This window comes from Drosophila kikkawai, chromosome 2R (assembly GCF_030179895.1).
Source record: "Drosophila kikkawai strain 14028-0561.14 chromosome 2R, DkikHiC1v2, whole genome shotgun sequence".
Taxonomy (NCBI): domain Eukaryota; kingdom Metazoa; phylum Arthropoda; class Insecta; order Diptera; family Drosophilidae; genus Drosophila; species Drosophila kikkawai.
The window spans coordinates 22,619,122-22,636,070 of NC_091729.1; the positions used below are offsets into that span (position 1 = coordinate 22,619,122).

The 16,949-nt window shown below is 40.0% G+C and overlaps 2 protein-coding genes and 2 long non-coding RNA genes across 5 annotated transcripts; 2 read left to right on the plus strand and 2 right to left on the minus strand.

The window, feature by feature from the left end:
• LOC138927967 (uncharacterized) lies at positions 1 to 13,947 on the plus strand. The gene is made up of 2 exons (XR_011444437.1): positions 1 to 197; positions 7,123 to 13,947. It is a non-coding gene; the product is annotated as an uncharacterized lncRNA (long non-coding RNA).
• LOC108076180 (uncharacterized) lies at positions 1,593 to 2,560 on the minus strand. Of its 2 annotated transcripts, XR_001770766.2 has the most exons (3): positions 2,467 to 2,560; positions 2,181 to 2,387; positions 1,593 to 2,127 (listed from the first exon to the last, which is right to left on the minus strand). It is a non-coding gene; the product is annotated as an uncharacterized lncRNA (long non-coding RNA). The 2 variants fall into 2 exon arrangements; XR_011444438.1 differs by having other exon boundaries at positions 1,593 to 2,387.
• LOC108076209 (uncharacterized) lies at positions 4,074 to 5,848 on the plus strand. Its single transcript, XM_017168946.3, has 3 exons — positions 4,074 to 4,109; positions 4,701 to 4,841; positions 4,892 to 5,848. Exons 1-3 carry the CDS (start codon positions 4,107 to 4,109, stop codon positions 5,729 to 5,731), a joined length of 984 nt encoding a protein of 327 aa, XP_017024435.1. The 5' UTR covers positions 4,074 to 4,106; the 3' UTR covers positions 5,732 to 5,848.
• A 1,653-nt stretch (positions 13,948 to 15,600) lies between the features above and the next one.
• LOC108076272 (uncharacterized) lies at positions 15,601 to 16,249 on the minus strand. The gene is made up of 3 exons (XM_017169019.3): positions 16,098 to 16,249; positions 15,916 to 16,033; positions 15,601 to 15,843 (listed from the first exon to the last, which is right to left on the minus strand). Exons 1-3 carry the CDS (start codon positions 16,183 to 16,185, stop codon positions 15,678 to 15,680), a joined length of 372 nt encoding a protein of 123 aa, XP_017024508.1. The 5' UTR covers positions 16,186 to 16,249; the 3' UTR covers positions 15,601 to 15,677.
• Positions 16,250 to 16,949: the final 700 nt, after the last annotated feature.

Genomic DNA, 16,949 nt, shown 5'->3' on the forward strand with positions numbered 1-16,949 from the left:
ATCTCAGACTTCGTTCTTATGTTTTTTTCCTGTTTAGCGACACTTTACAGAGTACATTAAGTGTGAAGTTTTTCGCCAATAGAAATATTATTGTCGCGTCGCGCATAATGTGTCGCAGCTTGCATGTAATTTTCTAGATTTTGCACCCGCCGCGGCTGACATACCCGCACACTAAACAACAAAATGCAAATGCAAAGGCGAGTATAAACAAAATAATAAAAAATAAATAAGATCAACGAACTAGAAGAGCGAAAAAACGAGGCTCAATATAGCCAGGTTGATTATTGGTGAACTGTTGGTGAGCATTGGTGAAGTTTCTGTGATTGTTGGTGAAGTTTATGTTGTAATTTGGTGAAATTTTAGAAGAAGTAAGAGAAAATTTATAAGCATTTATAATGTAGGTACATTCAAGGTGCTCATTGTTGAAAATAGTTAAAGATTGTTGAAGATTGGTGAAGTTTCTTGGAAATTGTGGAAAAAGAAAATTAACTTAAATAGATATAAAAACTGCAGTTACATATAAACTTGGTCCAATTAATGATTCTCCCAAAATTATTCAATATTATAAAAAAAATCTTTTTAAGTTTATTCATGACTTAAAACATTATTTGCTCTTCAGTTTAGTGTTTTTTTTTTTCGGACCGACTCTGACCAAGTGCATTTCATTTAATTTCTATGTGGTTGTTATTTATTTTTTATCATGTTCTCATAGAGAGTACGCCGCACCCATTGATCCGATCCCCACGATCCGTTCGGCAATCGAACTGTAGAGCAAGTCAAACATGGAACAATCGGTCAGCGACAATGAAAATGCCAAGTGCGCGAGTACGAGCAGCTTTTTGCCGCCGCTGTGGCTTTCGTAGGTTATTATTTTTTGTTTTGTTTGGGTTTTTGTGTGTACGAGTATTTTCTATTTATTTAACTGGCGGTGGCAGCAGCAGCAGCAGCAGCAGCAGACTTGAGTCGGCCAACAAACCGCATGCCCGCTCGCTTTACAGGCTTCTTTTTACCACGGAAAAGGGGGCGGGCCACGGAGGCTTTCCAGACGAGACGGGACGCCAATGAAGCGAGAAAAATTACTGTTTGTAAAGTGAGTTTGTCAACATGAGGCGTGTGCATCGCAGAACCAGACAAAGGCCAGATACAGATACACAGCCACAGCTATAGCTACAGCTACAGATACGGATGGAAATACAGAGATACAAACAAGTATCATTAACGCAATGCCCAAACCGTTAGAGGAGGCATTCGAGCTGCAGTTGGTGGCATCTTTACCTGGAAGCCGACTCCAAAAACTCCATAAATCCAAGTATTTTTCTGCAGAACTTTTGGTTCGCTTGGCTTGGAATTACGGTGGAGTGTGAGGAGGAGGCGGCGGCACTGAGCCGGAGGAGAGATCACGCGGGGACCTGGGGCAATGTAATTGAATACCTGGCATACTCACTTTTTCTCCACTTCAACCATGTTTACATTGGCATACCCTCGATGGGATTATAGGCATGTTTGTTGGCACTTGATGGCGGCATTTGTTGGGTATTATATTGAATTAGCCAAGTTCTTAATATAACTACTAGCTTTTATAAGCCATAAACTAGGTTTGTAACTATGTCAGTCAAAAGTTTTATTGGGAGAATCATCTGTTCTATAAGTTTCCCTACAGTATTTCCTATTCGATATTTAAACTCCTTTAGTTCCCGGCTCTTTTTGGGTTCTGTTTTGTCTAGGCTCACATTTATGGCCTGTTGTCCTGGCTAAAAATGGCACTGGAACCCATCATAGACGGCGGCCAAGAAGGCCCAAGCCAAGGCTACTGGACAAGGTCCGCCAGCATTGTCAGCAATTACTCATTTATGGCCTGTCCGGCATTTCTCGCTCTCGGCTTCTGTGCTAGCCCGGTGTATCTGTGTGTTATTCAAGCCTTCTACAGCTGACACAGAGAGCGAAAATTGGAGCAACTCTTAAGTGATATTAACTTTTCCAATTAAATTCAATCTGAAATCTTAAAACCTTTTCTCTCTGTGCAGCTATTGATTTATGCTTTCAACTTGGATGGGGCTTCGCGTGGAGTGCACTTTTTCATAAAATGTCCAAGGATCCTGGCCGGTTATTGCCTTTGGCCTGCTGCTTCTATTTATAAAGATTACGTGTAATTAAAATCAGGATGGCTCTGCAGAGCATACCTAGTACTCTCTGCCGCTCGTCTCGTTACGCTTGTCACCTGACCGTTACCTGCAGGAGCGGGACAGAGCAAAGCGATGAGCTTCCCAGAAGTTACAGAAGTTGGAGCAGTTTGGCAGATATCTCGTTTCTCGATCTCGTTTACTGGGTGGCACAGCAGGTTGAGTTCGAGATATTCGCTCAGTGACATCATATAATTGGAGCGTTTTCTTCGAGGAATATTGATTGGATTATAATGGGCAAAAAAAATGGGCTTCTAACTGCACCTGGCAGGGGGAATATGATTACCTGTTCTTAAGAGAACCACCCAGTAACTTGAAGCAACAAAAAAAGCTTAAAATATTCTAAGAAATTTATTAGTAATGCGTTATATTTAAAGGATCCCCTCCTAAATCAACCAAGTAAACAATAATCATGCCTGCGGAACTGTTCGCTTCGCTCCACTGAAACCCAGAACTGTTCTCCCGATCCGGGCTAATCAGGGCCATTAAATGGCTCATTATCGCCATCGACCGATAGAGAGACGGTTGCCCGGGTACGGAGGGAGCCACATGACCTTTGACACACGCCCAGAATCTTGCTCCCATAGCTCACAGCAACAGTTCGGCTAGCGATAACAGTAAATTGAATTTTAAAAACGCGTAATCATCACATTTCGAAAGTCTATTTAAATGGGGCATTAAAATATAAATGTTCGTGCCCGATTCTATTGGAGGATTATCAGTCCCTGGCTCCGGCATGACCCCCCTAAATACGGCCAATGCAGGCGCTGGCTGGTGTTATTATTATTTTTATATATATTTTTTTTCGTATAAAATTGGAATCTTTATGTGCCATTTGACACAGTTGGACAGGCACTGGCACTGGGCTCTTACTTATGCAATCAACGCTATCAGCCATCAGTCTCCAACACAGTGTTGCCCCCTAATCTCGCCAAGCCGCTCAGCCTGCTCCTCTGTCCAAATTAGGGGCATGTTTTAAGCGCATGAATCCCGGCTAGAAATGAGTTGAAGTATATTCTTGAACCGCACTGAACTTTGGGCTAGAAAATGCAATTAATACTCTTGACTAGAAAAAATACTTTAATTATATTTTGAGCACATACATATACATATATAATGAATGATGGGTGATTATTTCAAGTAATTTATGTCGAAATAGTAGAAAAGGGTATGATTTTTGGTGATTTATGGGATTCTTAAGAGACATAATTAGAAATTATTATTATATTTATAAGGAATACCCATTCCTAGCTTGTTTAGAGGTTTCTTTTTATTTTAAATAAATTTAACTTTCTATTAAATATTTAAAGCTTTTTCTTTATATTTGATCAATTCTGTCGAATGTGCAAAAAAAAGTCTATGATTTTTGGTGCTATTAAAAACTTAATTAGAAATAATTTTATATTTACTAAGAATACCCGCCCTGATTATTTTGAAGTTTTTTTTAATTTAAAATATATTAAACTTTCTATATAAAATATTTTTCTTCTTGGTAAGCCATTAAAGCTTTAGTTTTTATATATTTATTGTTATTAAAAATTCCAGGAACTCTAATCTTTATTTTAGCTTTAATTTCTGTAAAATCTTTGGTTTTTTTATTAATTCTTTGAAACAATAAACTTAATTTCCTTTGTTTTGCTTTAAGTTGTTGCTTCTGTTTTGCATTTTAACTTTTATTTTTAACACTCTGGCATTTAGCTGAGGAAACAATGTGAACCGAGAAACGACAGCATTGCAAAAAATCTTCCTTTTTTTCTCCTCTTAAATGGCGCTCCCAAAAACTATTTTTGCCCTTCGTCCGTCTGTCTAGCTGTCCGTCCGGATTCGTTTGTGTCCACCTCTGTCTAGCCGTCAGTTTGCGGTGCGCCTTTAGTTTTAGCATTTACTTCTAGCATAGCTGGCATTTTTGTAGCAATTCGTGTCTATATGGTTTGTTTGCGACGCGTCGTTCTCCTTTATTTTATTTTTTATTTTTTTTTGTTTTGTGTTTTTTATTTCTTTTTGCGCATTCTATATTCTATTCGATGGTGCTCTCTTTGTTATAAGTCCGGGGTCCGTAAATGCCGCGTGCTCATCACTCGCAGACACTTTAGAATGCAGCCAGTATCTGTGAGATGTGCGCGCACACAGATACCAGCAGATAGACGAATGGCATCGGAACGTATCTTACGGATTGCAGGGCTGATTGGTGAAGGGAATGTGGGGGGAGGCTTCATAGTTTCCACCTACTAACATACTTTGGCTTGGAAATAGTCTAGTCTTCATTAAATAATGACACTATTGATCTGGTTTCTTTTCATTTTAAAGTTTTTAAAGTCTTTTAAACATATTTTGTTTACTTTCTTTAGGGACATTTTGTTTGTAAATTGTTTAAAAAAGTTGTAGTATCCCTAAGCTGTATTTTCATTTACTTTTAGTGGCTGTATTTTAGTTTCTAAGTAAAAATATCCGGGTTATTCCATACTACCTATAGAGACGATGATTCCATATTCATAAATATTATATATAAACTTTACTTAGTCAGCTGTGAACTACAACTCAATATCGAGTCCAACAGTTTCCCGAATTATTATCTTATTTAAAATGAAAGGATTGCTGTTCTTGTACCTGCTGTTCCTTAGCCTGCTGTTCCACTGCACCCACAGTCACGTCCTGGTCAAGGCAAGTCGCATAACCGTTCCTTAAGATCTTCAACTTATATTCATCAACAGAGGCACACACACCAGCACAGGCCTAAAGCTAATCCACGGGATCTGTTGAACGATTTTGTGGCCATCAGCGAGGCCGGAGGCTTGGAACCAGCTCCTTTGAAGAACTTTGTCGAGCAGCATGTTTATGATGCTGGAGATGTCTCTAGTGCTTGCGGGGGGAGTAAAACATCCTCCGGTGGATGCGATTCCATAGTATGCAATGTAAAGGAGGTCATGACACCCAACAATTCCAAGTCCAAGTCCTGCGCTATAGCCATACAGGCTGCCCAGGATGCCAAGGCGGCAAGTGAGGCACAATTTGCCGCTGGATATGCTGCTTCCCAGCACATCAAAACGGAGCTGGCCGAGAAGGCCTTCCAGTCTGCCAAAGCCGCCGAGGCAGCTCTATGTGGAAAGCAGCATATGGTTCACCAGCTGGAGAAGGCAACCCAGGAAGCGAGCGCTGTCATCGAGGGGGAGACCGCCGCCCTGCAGACCATCGAAGCGAATATGAATGCAGCTGTGGAGGCGACAAAAGCGGCCACCCAGCAGTTCGAGGCTCTCAGCGAGCTGGTGACAAACTCCAAGAATAACCTGGCCAATATCCAGTCAGTGGCCCTCGGCTTGCAGCAGGAGATGGAAGCGAAGACACAGCTCCTGGAGGCCGCACGGAGCCGATTGGCCGCCTGCCAGAAGCAACTGTGCTGTGCCCGGGAGGACTACGAGAAGACCAAGCAGGCGGCCTACAAGGCAGCCTGTGCCGCCGTGGAGGCCAAGCAAAAAGCCGCCTCATCCCAGTGCTCTCGTTCCGGCGCTAAAAGGTCACAAAGAAGAAACCGTAATTGTCCTAATTCATCCTAGCAATATATATCTTATACAATTTACTATTTCAATTCAAATCTCTTTGTTTTAAAAAGATTTAACGATTATTTAACAAGTTTCTGTAAATAAAATAATTTATATTTTCTTAAATTGTAAGCTTAAAGGCGTTGTAAAGCTAAGTTGTTTGCCGGGTAACGTAAGCATTCAATTCGGCGATATCACCGACAGGTGTTCCTCCTATAAGATCGGGTAGCACGCTCATGGGAAGCTATAAAAGCTCCTTTCAAGAATGGGAGCCATCAAAATGATTTCACTTCCCCAAGTGTAAAGGTAGTACCTTTTAATAGCGATCGCCTGGCTTAGCAGCCTGTCCTTTCCCAGTGGCTACTTCATTGGTTACTTCTCTTGATGGTGCCACTCCTGGTCCAGAGGGTGGCTGTAGTACTGCTCCTCGCCCTCCATTGGGCACGTCTCCTCCCTTTCCCAGCGCCAAATATGCGCCTATTAGAGCCCAACAGTCCACCTTTAAATATTTATAATTGTTATATTATTATCAATATTTTTAAGTACGAATCGGATTCGATCTTCAATATATAACATGATATTTTGCATTTCCTTTATCTTTGCACAAAACTGACCCACATACACACACGTCAGATCGGGAGTGATATCCTCCCTGCCTATATTTCTGGTTTTCACTCGATTCCGAGCGAGTTCTGTTTGCCCTCTCTCCATGGCTTTTTTTTTTAATTAGCCGCCGCCGGCGAACAAATCTGACCGAAAAACAGGAAAAGGGTTTCAGTTGCTGCTTCTGCTGCTGCTGCTGCTGCTGGGTCCTTCAACCCGGCCTGAAAAAGATTGAAAAATTATAAAAACGAAGATCTTGCGGAATACAAGAAAAATTGAAAACCAGATCTGACAAGAGTATGGGAATGGGAATGAGCAAGGGATTGGGATCGGGATCGGGATCGGGATCGAGGACTGGGGCAGGTAGGCTCGCCTCGGCTCGATGTCTTCCCCAAAACACTCCCCTCGAGTGAAAGAGATTCGGCATGATTTAAACGGGAAAGACAAGAATAACCAAAAAATAAAAAAAATGAACTACTGAAATCCAAAAAAGAGCTTTTACTTACCAGACAATTTGTGTTTATTAGTGAGCGGATGAAGTTGACACCGAAAGACCCTTACAAGTAGAACAAGCCCTTATTAGTACACACAAAAAAACGCCTAGACCAACGAATTGTATCTTGATATTGAGGATTTAAACTATTTTTTACATTTAAAATGCTCACTAATATAAACGTTTTAGTTTATCACAGATTAATGTACATTTTATTTTATATTTTACATTTACATTTAATACACATTTTGTATAAATTATAAATTAAAAATTAGTTTATTAATATAATAAAATAACCCTTTCTTTTTAGAACTCATGAAACCCAAATTTGCTAACAACTAAGGAAGTCGCCCTTTCCGGCGTAGGGTGCAGACTGCGCTGCCGACTGCGCTGCTCTTTTGCCGCACTCTTATTAATTGAGTGAACATGTCCATTTTTGGACAGCCCGCCAGACGAGCAGGGAAATTACAATACCGAAAAAAAAATAAGAATAAATATCGAAAAAGCAAGCCCAAAACAGAGCGCAATCAAAAGTAGCCAGATTTTGTCATTAAAAAAAATAACAATAACAAATCAGCAAACACACACAGCCTTACGTCGATTCCAGGAGCAAGACGTAACGTAAGGAGACGTAATGAAACCATGCGGTCGCAACATGTTCCATGTTCGCTACGAGCGAGATGGCACTAGGATTAGGCGCAACAGGCCGGCAGTGAAAGCGAACTGCGAGCGAGAGCGGGATGGCGCCAACCGCTGTGGCTGGCTAATAGAAATGCGACAACAAATAGCACCGGGCAGTTGACTACAGGAGAGAGCGAGAGAGGGAGACGGCGAACAGCTGTGCAAGAGCATACACGTTCGAAGCAGCGCTGCTGACGTCGCCGTCGCTCTGCGCTCGGGAAGCTACTCCCAGCGTTAGTTTTACAGTCTTTACATTTTAGAGTTTACAGTTGATCGTGCCTCGTGCGCCGAAAGTTAAAGAAAGTATCGTACCAATGATATTTTTTTATCAAAAAATATCATGAACATTTTTAAAATATCACCAGTAGACTCAGCAATTCCAGAAAAGTGGGAAAAATTTAGAGGAAAAATAGAAAAACAGCAACCGAACAGTAACTGTAAAACAAGGCAAACCCTTGAGGAAATCAAAAGTCAAGAGGAGCGAACGACAAGTGCAACGAAACTCGGTCAAGTGTTAAGAGAAATTCCAAATAAAAACCTAATGAATTCTAATTCGTGATCGGCGTGTGTCGGTGTGCCAGTGTGTGGCTGTGTGCGAGAGCTAAACTCACCGATACTTTTAACACCTACCGATTTCCAGTTCGACGCGTGTTTCACACATTTCCAGCATCGTAGGAGCGTTCACCCAAAAAAAAAAAAATGAATAAAAAATAAAACAAAACCAAAATAAGTAAACGCGCGAATTATATCTTTTACACGTGTCTGCGGCATCGCTGATTCATGGATTCTTTTTTGGCTGCCAAAAAATTAAAGACAATTAAGCAAATTTTCCACAATCGATTAACATTGAAATTAGGCAACGCCAAAAGCAAAACGTGTTAATGAAAATCAGCGGCCAAAAAAAGAACGCCGGGAATTTCTGTAATCGTTGACGGAAGCTAAACTTCATGTCATGATTTTATAATCGACAGTGGCAACCGGAAAACGAATGCAATCTCAGGTAAAACACAGGTGTTGGTAAAGCTAGCCCAGGAAACACCTAAAAATGTAAAAAAAAAATGATTAAGAAAACGGAAGTACCAAAATTAGGACTATTGAAGAATTTATGTTAAGTCGGATAACAATTTAATAGAATAAAATGTAAAACAGTTTAAATAAAGAAGAAGTATTATTCCCATTGTTAAGAATACACCAGATTTTACTTGCTCCAGTTCTATCGCCTATGCTTTTGTTTTTTTTACACGTACCCAATGTGTAAGAGAAAAATCTAAAGCCATTCATATTTTCACCAAAAAGTCTCAAGCCCCCTTTTTTGTACGTACGAAGCTCAATTTCAATTTGATTAATCAATAAACGCCACTAAAAGTACAACGAAAAGTACGAAAGAGGCGGGAAACTAAAGCAGCGGGGCCGAAAAGCGCCCGAGGAAAAGGAGGAGGAGGAAGAGGAAAGAGAGAGATGATGATGATGAAGAAGAGGCTAATTGATAGTAGCAATAGTAGCGGCTGCGCTGCGGCAGAGAGCGGGCAGCGCAGCGACGCCCCAAGAAGGAAGCCGAGAAACCGTTACAATATGCGACAAAGGAATGTGTCACAGTGAAAAAATCAAATCACAAACGTAAACGTAACGGCGCAAGCATCGGCCTGCTCCGTCAGGCAGCGACTTGAGTCAAACATGTTCGAGGCAGCGCTGCGGACGTCGACAGAGCGACGATCGCAGCTTTCAATTTTAAACAATTTTAAATCTTTTTTCAGTTCTCTTTTGGTGCTCGATCGTGACGGTATTTACTAAATATTATTAATTTAGCTTTTAAGGAGTGACTGCCGAAAACTCTGCCTATTCCAACCACACACACAGTCTCCCCAACCGCGTTGCAAAGTGCTCAATCTGTACCGGATCTCGCTCTCTCCGTCGCTGCCTCTGCGTGCCGGCCGCGAGTGTGTGTGTGTGCGGGCGTTATTGTGCATGTTTCCGGTGGTCGAAAAAAACCAGAAACAGAAATCAAGAATAATAAAACACGATAAAGAGTGTCAAAGCAACTGGAACTTTGAACGCTTGTGTGTGAGTTAGGTGCATCTCGCGTAACAACAATAATTGCATTTATCGGCTGGCGCCAGCTTCAATTTAATTATAAATAACATCAACAAAATAGCACGCACACACAAACGCTTGAAAAGTCAAAGTAGGCGGTTATGGCCGCCCCTCGCTCGCTCTCCCTGGGGCATCACGCGCGCCGGTACAAAGTTAAAGTTCGCTGGGGAACACACACAAACACGAGGGCGCATACATTGCACTAAACTAATGGAGCCCGGCTTTGTTTTTGTGCCCAGAAACAGAAAACAGAGAGAGGAAAAAAATCAATACTCGTTATGGGATTAAATTTACCAAGCTAATAAATAACAAAAGACAAAAACTATAACAAGAGCGTAAAAAGCATTAAAATAAACTCGAATAAACAGAGTCTTTCTTATCGCCAGAAGGGGCCAATGTTCCTTAGGAACTTTGAGCTTTCATTAAGAAGAGATTATAAAAGATTATAAATTATGTAAAGTAATAAAAAATGACTGCGATTCCTGTTCAACTTTCTGCTACATTGCAAGGACATCTGTTCACATCTTACCGGGCAGCATTAGATCTTTTTGAGATACCTCTAATACTGTCAGGTAAAGATGTCGTCCGTGTCCTTAACCATCTGTAAAAAAACAACAACTAAAAACCAACAAATGCCTCAAATAATACCGAGAAAAACGAGTTTTACAATTGTGCGTAAGCGTAAAGGCGATCGGAAGGAAGGAGGAGTGAAAACCGCGGGATCGGGATGCGGACAAGCGGCTGAAAATTGGTCATAAATTCTTATTTTTTGCAGCAGCCGAGCGACGCGTTTTGGGATGACATCAGTTAAAAAATGTATAAAAAAGAAAGAGAAAAAACCGGAGGAGAGAGATCGTTCCCAATTCCCATTTTCAATTCCCGGACCCCTGCGGCGAGTCTGCAGGTAAACACTATACAGTGTACATCTGAAAGAGGGAACAGTTTGAGACAAATTGTTAAAAGGATTTATTTATATTTAAAAAATATTAATCAAAAAGGTATAACAATATTTTATAACAAAATTATAAATATAACTTTTTAATGGATATATTAGGAGTTTAAAAACAACTACGGCTTAGAATATTACCACAAAAAACTCATTTATACATTATCAATTAATATATATTGCTTAACTAGTTCTCAATTTCTTGTAAAGTTTTTCCCAATGACTTTTTATGAACTCACTAATATATACTATTATTTTAATATTGGTTAGTACATTGCATATCCACTATATCGTGTATGTATTGTAAAAAAAAGAGGGGGAAAGATTGCTAGCGAAGAACCTATAAAAAATATATTTTATGGTTCCGCTCGCTTCTTGCTGTTCTTCTGAGCATTTAGCAGAGGCTAGTTCGCTGGTTTCTTAATTTCATCGCGGCATCATTTAGTGACAAAAATTGTCTTCTTTTATGATGATACCCTCTCGCTGGAACCCTCCCCCCTCCAACCACCTTTATCCGTTCAAATTTACGATTATAGTCAAACTACTAGCCAAGGCAAAGCAGCAGCAGGTTGAGTTTCGTTTCGTTTCATTTGGTTTCTTTTTTTTCACTTCGCTGCGGCATCTAAATGCTCATAATTTGAAATTAGAGAAATGTGAAATAAGAAACCGCAGCCATAATCAAATAATTAAATGCTTATAAATTGCCGAAACGTGATCGGGGAAAACGCAGCTTGAAATATTATGATTTAATCGAGGACATGTGCTTATGGTTAAGCGTAATTGGGCGGAACTTTCAGATACATACAGACATGTGTTCAAGAAATTGATCGTACCTGTTTGAGATAGACTAAGATTTTACAAAGACTATAGTTAATTATAAAATCAATTATTTTAGAATTTCAGTTAATGGGTTTTTTGTTTAGAATAATAATGTCTTAACGTACATAATTTTCTCTCTTAAAAATCGATCTTTAAGGCTAAATACGTACTAATAACTTTAACAATATCAGTTGCACTGGCGTCGATTTAAAACTTTGCACCCGATCAAGGAAGTGTCCTTATCTCACATCTTACTTACTTCTGGCTTTCATAATTTCCACTCAAGTCATCCACTCGAACTCTTACAACATTCAAAGTTATTGATAAGCATGGCCCAGACTTAGATAACGCTTGGAAGCTGATCCCAGCCAGAGATTGTATTTAAGGGCTCTCTATATCTCCTTTTTTCCACACAACACATCAATGTGCTGTTGAGTCTGTAATAACAGATAAAACAAATATAAATTCCAGCGCTTGCCACCTGGCAAACAAGCGACTTAATTGTCAAGAGTGTCCAGAGTTACAGTCACACTGTATATACTACGTATAGAATAATATATATGATATGACAAGAGAGACTGGGTTTATTTAGAGTTCCAACGACAACAGAGAGATATATGAGCAGGCAAATACAATGGCACGTATGTACGAGGAGAGCGCTGAAGGAATATAGGGATCGTAAAACAGTTTACAGGGCTTTTAAATTTTACAGTTTCTCGGCATAGTGGGTATTGTTTCTTGGGGTTTCTAGCTCGGACGGGGGTTAATCTAATCAGGAAAACGAAAAATGCGTTAGTCTCGGTCTGGTCTGGTCGAAGCCAACACGATCCCCGAGAGGCGGAACGACCAACGTAACCAGAACGAATATAACACCTGTTAATGAACTTAGCAGCGGCTCTAATGAAATGTGCACACCTTGCCTCTCCTACTCCTCTACTCCTTCCTCGCCCCCCTTCAAACGCCTGCTGTTGTCAGGTCGTAAACTTAACCCATTCGGTCTCATTTTCAATAAAAGGCTGCATAAATCAATTAAAGCCACGGGGTCCCTGGCCCTTCTCCCTTGGCTTGGGCTTCTGACCCTCCGCCCGCCTTGAATAATGCATAACTGGCTAATCCAATGCCTTGCCATTACACCACCAGTAATATATTCTCGATTAGAGTTCGTGGTAATCCAAAAGGGGCGGCCACGTAATGAATCATTTCTTATAATTAAGTCCATCAAAGAGCTTTGACTGTTTGAGAGCCACGACTGAGTCAAGTCAAGTGCTTAGGCGAGTGCTTGTTATATATTTTAGTATTCCCAATAAATCTATTTCCCCTTTAGTTATTTCTAGAATTCTGCTATTTCATAATTCCCTCGAAAAATGCGAAGCAGTCTAACGGTCAAATAAATGCCTCCAAACTGCCAAGTCAGCAATCGTGTGACAATTTCACAAGCAACAACTAATTGCGGGCGTGTGGTGGTGTTGGCCAATCTACAATTTAAATCGGGCAATAGAGGGTCCAGTTCTCAGATAGGAAAACACTTCAGAGGCCGACCCAGCGGCGCTGAAAGAGAGAAGTGCTTGGCGGTTATGTATCGATGGGGCGAGTGTTAATCGGAATAGCGTCGAGAACACTTGATATCCACATGGCGCTCCGCAAGATAATGTCCACCACATGGAGTCAAATCTACCCCAACACCACCGCAACTCCTAGCATAGAAAAAAAAAACCAGCCGACTACGTTAAATACTTGCTATTCCAATATCTGTTTTAACTTTTACTTCTGTAAAACCTGTTTAAACTTTTTCCTATATCTTCTAGCAATCCATCTAAGAAGCATCCCAGAAACCAAAAAATCTCCTATACTCATACCCTTTAAACAAACTTAAGATCAAATGTATAATACCCTCTGGAAAGGGTATATAAAAAACCAATAAAGATCGATTCAAAGTCACACAAAAGCAAAACCATTTCAGGCAGCCAAGTTCGATCATCGATTCTGTCAGTGGCCAGGGGCGAAAATGTTGAAATTAATTTCATATGGCTGCATATCTCACCTCCGACATCTGATTTGTTGTGTGAGCGTGTGTGAGTATGGGAAAAGATAGTTCCAGGCTTGGCATACTGAGATTTCATTAGTAATTATTTGTAACTGATTGAAAAAACCAATCAGCGTTGACCAATAACTTTCCTTAGAAGGTTCCCTAAAAAGTTAATCAGTATTATGAATTCCAGGAACAGACTTTAGAAAATTGGAAGAAGAAAAGACCTCCCCCACTCATAAAGTACTTCATATATAAATGGAATATATGGAGAGCTACTACTATATCTAATCGCGATTCTCAAATGCGTTGAGAGAGTATCTAATCGTGCCTGGCTATGGAGATACTATACGTGGACAGTCTCAACCCGCACCATAGAAATGTTTTTCCCCAAGGGATTAGGTTTTACTCGTAAGAAAAGAAAACTGATTTGGATTGTATATCAATATATAAAATATAAATAGCTGGAAACTAACCAAAAATGAGTGTAGTTTCTGTAAATTGTTGTATATATTTGATTACCTTTAAACCTTACATAATAAAGTACCAATAAATAAATACTTTTAAGCATATTTATCTGTCTTTTCCTATTTATTTCTGTCCCCGATCATATCTCAGCCCAGCAACAAACAATGGGGGAATGGAGGGGGGAGGGAAAGATTGTGACTGGCCTGGTGGGGCACTGGCCCTGGAAATGAGCTCAAATCAAAATATTGAGCATGATTTATAAATTACGGACTGTAATATAATACGCCTTGACATGATAATAAAAAAAAAGGGGAGAAACCGAAGAAAGGCACCACGGAGGAGAGGCGATGAACTGCACCGATACACCCCAGCGCAGCACCGAGAGTGTGGGGTTAAAGAGGGGGCAATGAATGGGCGTAAATCAATTAAAGGCTAACAAAGCAATCAAGCTAGATTAATAATGTAGAAGACGATGGCAGGCTCGGGGCCCATGAATGACTTATGCGAAGTCATGGCAGTGTCAATCGGTGAATTGATTGTGTCACAGTTAAGGAGAAATTACCAAAAATGCAGCCAACATCATCATCATTTCTCACTTTTCAACGGGTTCCGTAGCAGCAGCTAGTATGTCGCCTAATGAACTTGCCCCAAGAAGATCCCGGTAACTGGAGTGAACTGAAACTCGAAAAGCATATCTTTGTTTCGCCTTTTTTTACTCTGTTTTGTGCATTAATTAGTTAGACACTAATTTCCAATTCCGATTTCAGTCATGCAAATGTTAATTGACCACTTAACTTAAAACTTCATAATGATCGTTAATAATCGCGCGAAAGGAGGGAGCGCAGAGCTACGACAACTGTAACCAAAAGAACAGGTTCAAAAGACCTTCACTAGCCGCAGTCCGAAAAGCTCGTAAAAGATATGCTGCAGCCACATGGTGGAGTTACCTTTGAGAGGCTTATGTGGAACCGAACGAGCCTGGGGCCCGTAACTGTGCCTTAACGATCTTCTCAGCTAGCTCATTTACTATATACCTAAGAGACCTCGTGGCTTAATCTTTGGAGTTTTGATATTTTGTAACCGACATGTAAAATAGTATACATATATGTAAAAGGTGTTTTAAGAACTTTAAATATATCATATTTAAGAAAAAATACAATATGTTTGTTAAATAGAAATGGTTTCATAAAACTCTAATAATATATTTAAACAATATAGCTGGCAAAGCATAATTAGAGAGAGAGAGAGGAGTTCCAATTGAATGCAGTTTTATAGCTTTGATTTCCCTTTTTCTTTTAGTTAGGGAATTCAATTAGGCATGGCCTGCCCGAAATCCCCATCACACAGTTATCTTAATTGATCTGGAACTGGAAGTGCAAGCTCATGGCGCATAATCAAGGGCAATGAAAGCTATTTCCTGCTGGCCCAACTTGATTGCATTGATTGCACGGAGGCAGGAGGAGGAGATGTGTCCATGTGACTCGTGCCGGCATAACAATGCCGCCAGTAGAGAGTCTCCTAGTCACCCAGCTAACAGCTCCCAGTCGCCGTTTTCCAGTTACCAGTTACCAATTCCAGTTCTTAGTTCCCAGTTGGTAAAGCTAGCGAAACTAACTGAGCGCCTCTTGGCCACAGGTAATTGAACGCTGGCCCCACTCCAAGCCACTTCACCTGAGCTACTGTGCACGCCTGCTCTTTAGCAGACAACACAGAAAGAAATGATTGAATAGTTCTAAATATCATTTCAATGAATCAGAATTGTTGTATTTTTCCACAAAGCAACATAGATGCACTCCAATGTTCGTATTTCAATTAATTTTGGACATCGAATTCTTCATTCTTCTTCATCTTTTTCAGATGCCACGGTGGTTGTAACGATGACAAAGTCATCTGTGCACTCTACTAACTCAACACAAGTCCAACAGCACCTGGGAAAAGGATCTTCTACAGATATGTGTGTGTCCTCACTGCACTGTGCGAAGGGCAGTGGTATCTGACAACTAATAAGGAAACCACAAGGATTGAATCATTGTTAAATACTTAGAAATAAAAAACGCTTTAAAATTACTCACTACATATTAAAGCCCTCGCCATCTTTGTTTTCACAACGTATAACGCCGCACGTCTTTTCGTCCTGAATGAATTGGCCGACTTCGAGTTCCACATTGTCTTTCGTTTTGCAGCCATTGGCTAACAAGAGTTTAAGGTCTCAATTAAGAATCGTTCATCTAAAGGTTATTTTACTTTAAAGTACCTCCTTTTTCCATCTTTAAGAAGCTCACTAGGGTCCTTGAATAGACCACGCATAATGCAATTATCAGTATGGTCGACAAGTAATGCATTTCAAGTGGGAAATATAACTGCGTATCTCAGGACCTGGAGGCCCCTTATAAGCCCTTGATAGCGATTGTCACCCGATCTGGCCCCATTAACATCTGTCAACTTTATAAAGAATTTTAAGAATTTTTATTCATAATCCTATGTACGTTTAACTAGGGTGTTTGAGCAGCAATTCCTATAAATTTAACTATAAACAAGAAAGGAAGCAAGCCACATTTAGCTATACCTAGTATTTTTAGTTTTAAAATAATAAAATATCTTTTATTTGAAGCTTTTTCACAAAGACCTGGGAAAAAACGCAACTTTACTAACCATTTACATGGAGGCCTGTCAGTTACTTTGAACAACAATTTGCATTTGTTAACCAATAAATGTGTACATTTACATATTTATGGATTGGGGTCACTTTAGCGCCACCTGAAGATAATCGACTTCGTCCGCTCAGTGGGGTAATTAAAAAAAAATGCAGAAAAATAGGTAATTTTTATCAGCCCGGTTATTGTAGTCGCTTAAACATAATTTGTATTTCCTTGATAAAATAAAACCATAACTTTTGGAAGGAAGTTAATCCATTTTAAATTCAAAGTTAATAACAAGTAATAGTAAACTATACTTTTGCAACACTTGAAGAGGAAATATAGCCCCTGGAAAGCTTGCATCTGCTTAAACAAATAATATATGACAAATTTGTATCTTTACCTTATAAAATGCTGAAAAAACTTGATATACTTTTCCCCCATTTTGCCAGTAAGCTCAGTGAGCAAGT

Bases quoted from the DNA above. Each gene is read 5' to 3' on its own strand.
- LOC108076272 (XM_017169019.3), bottom strand. From the start codon at position 16,185: ATGCATTACTTGTCGACCATACTGATAATTGCATTATGCGTGGTCTAT. The intron at 16,034-16,097 runs GTACTTTAAAGT...AACTCTTGTTAG, and splicing joins CTTAAAGATGGAAAAAGGAG to CCAATGGCTGCAAAACGAAA. The intron at 15,844-15,915 runs GTGAGTAATTTT...TTTCCTTATTAG, and splicing joins GGCGAGGGCTTTAATATGTA to TTGTCAGATACCACTGCCCT.
- LOC108076209 (XM_017168946.3), top strand. The intron at 4,842-4,891 runs GCAAGTCGCATA...ATTCATCAACAG, and splicing joins ACAGTCACGTCCTGGTCAAG to AGGCACACACACCAGCACAG.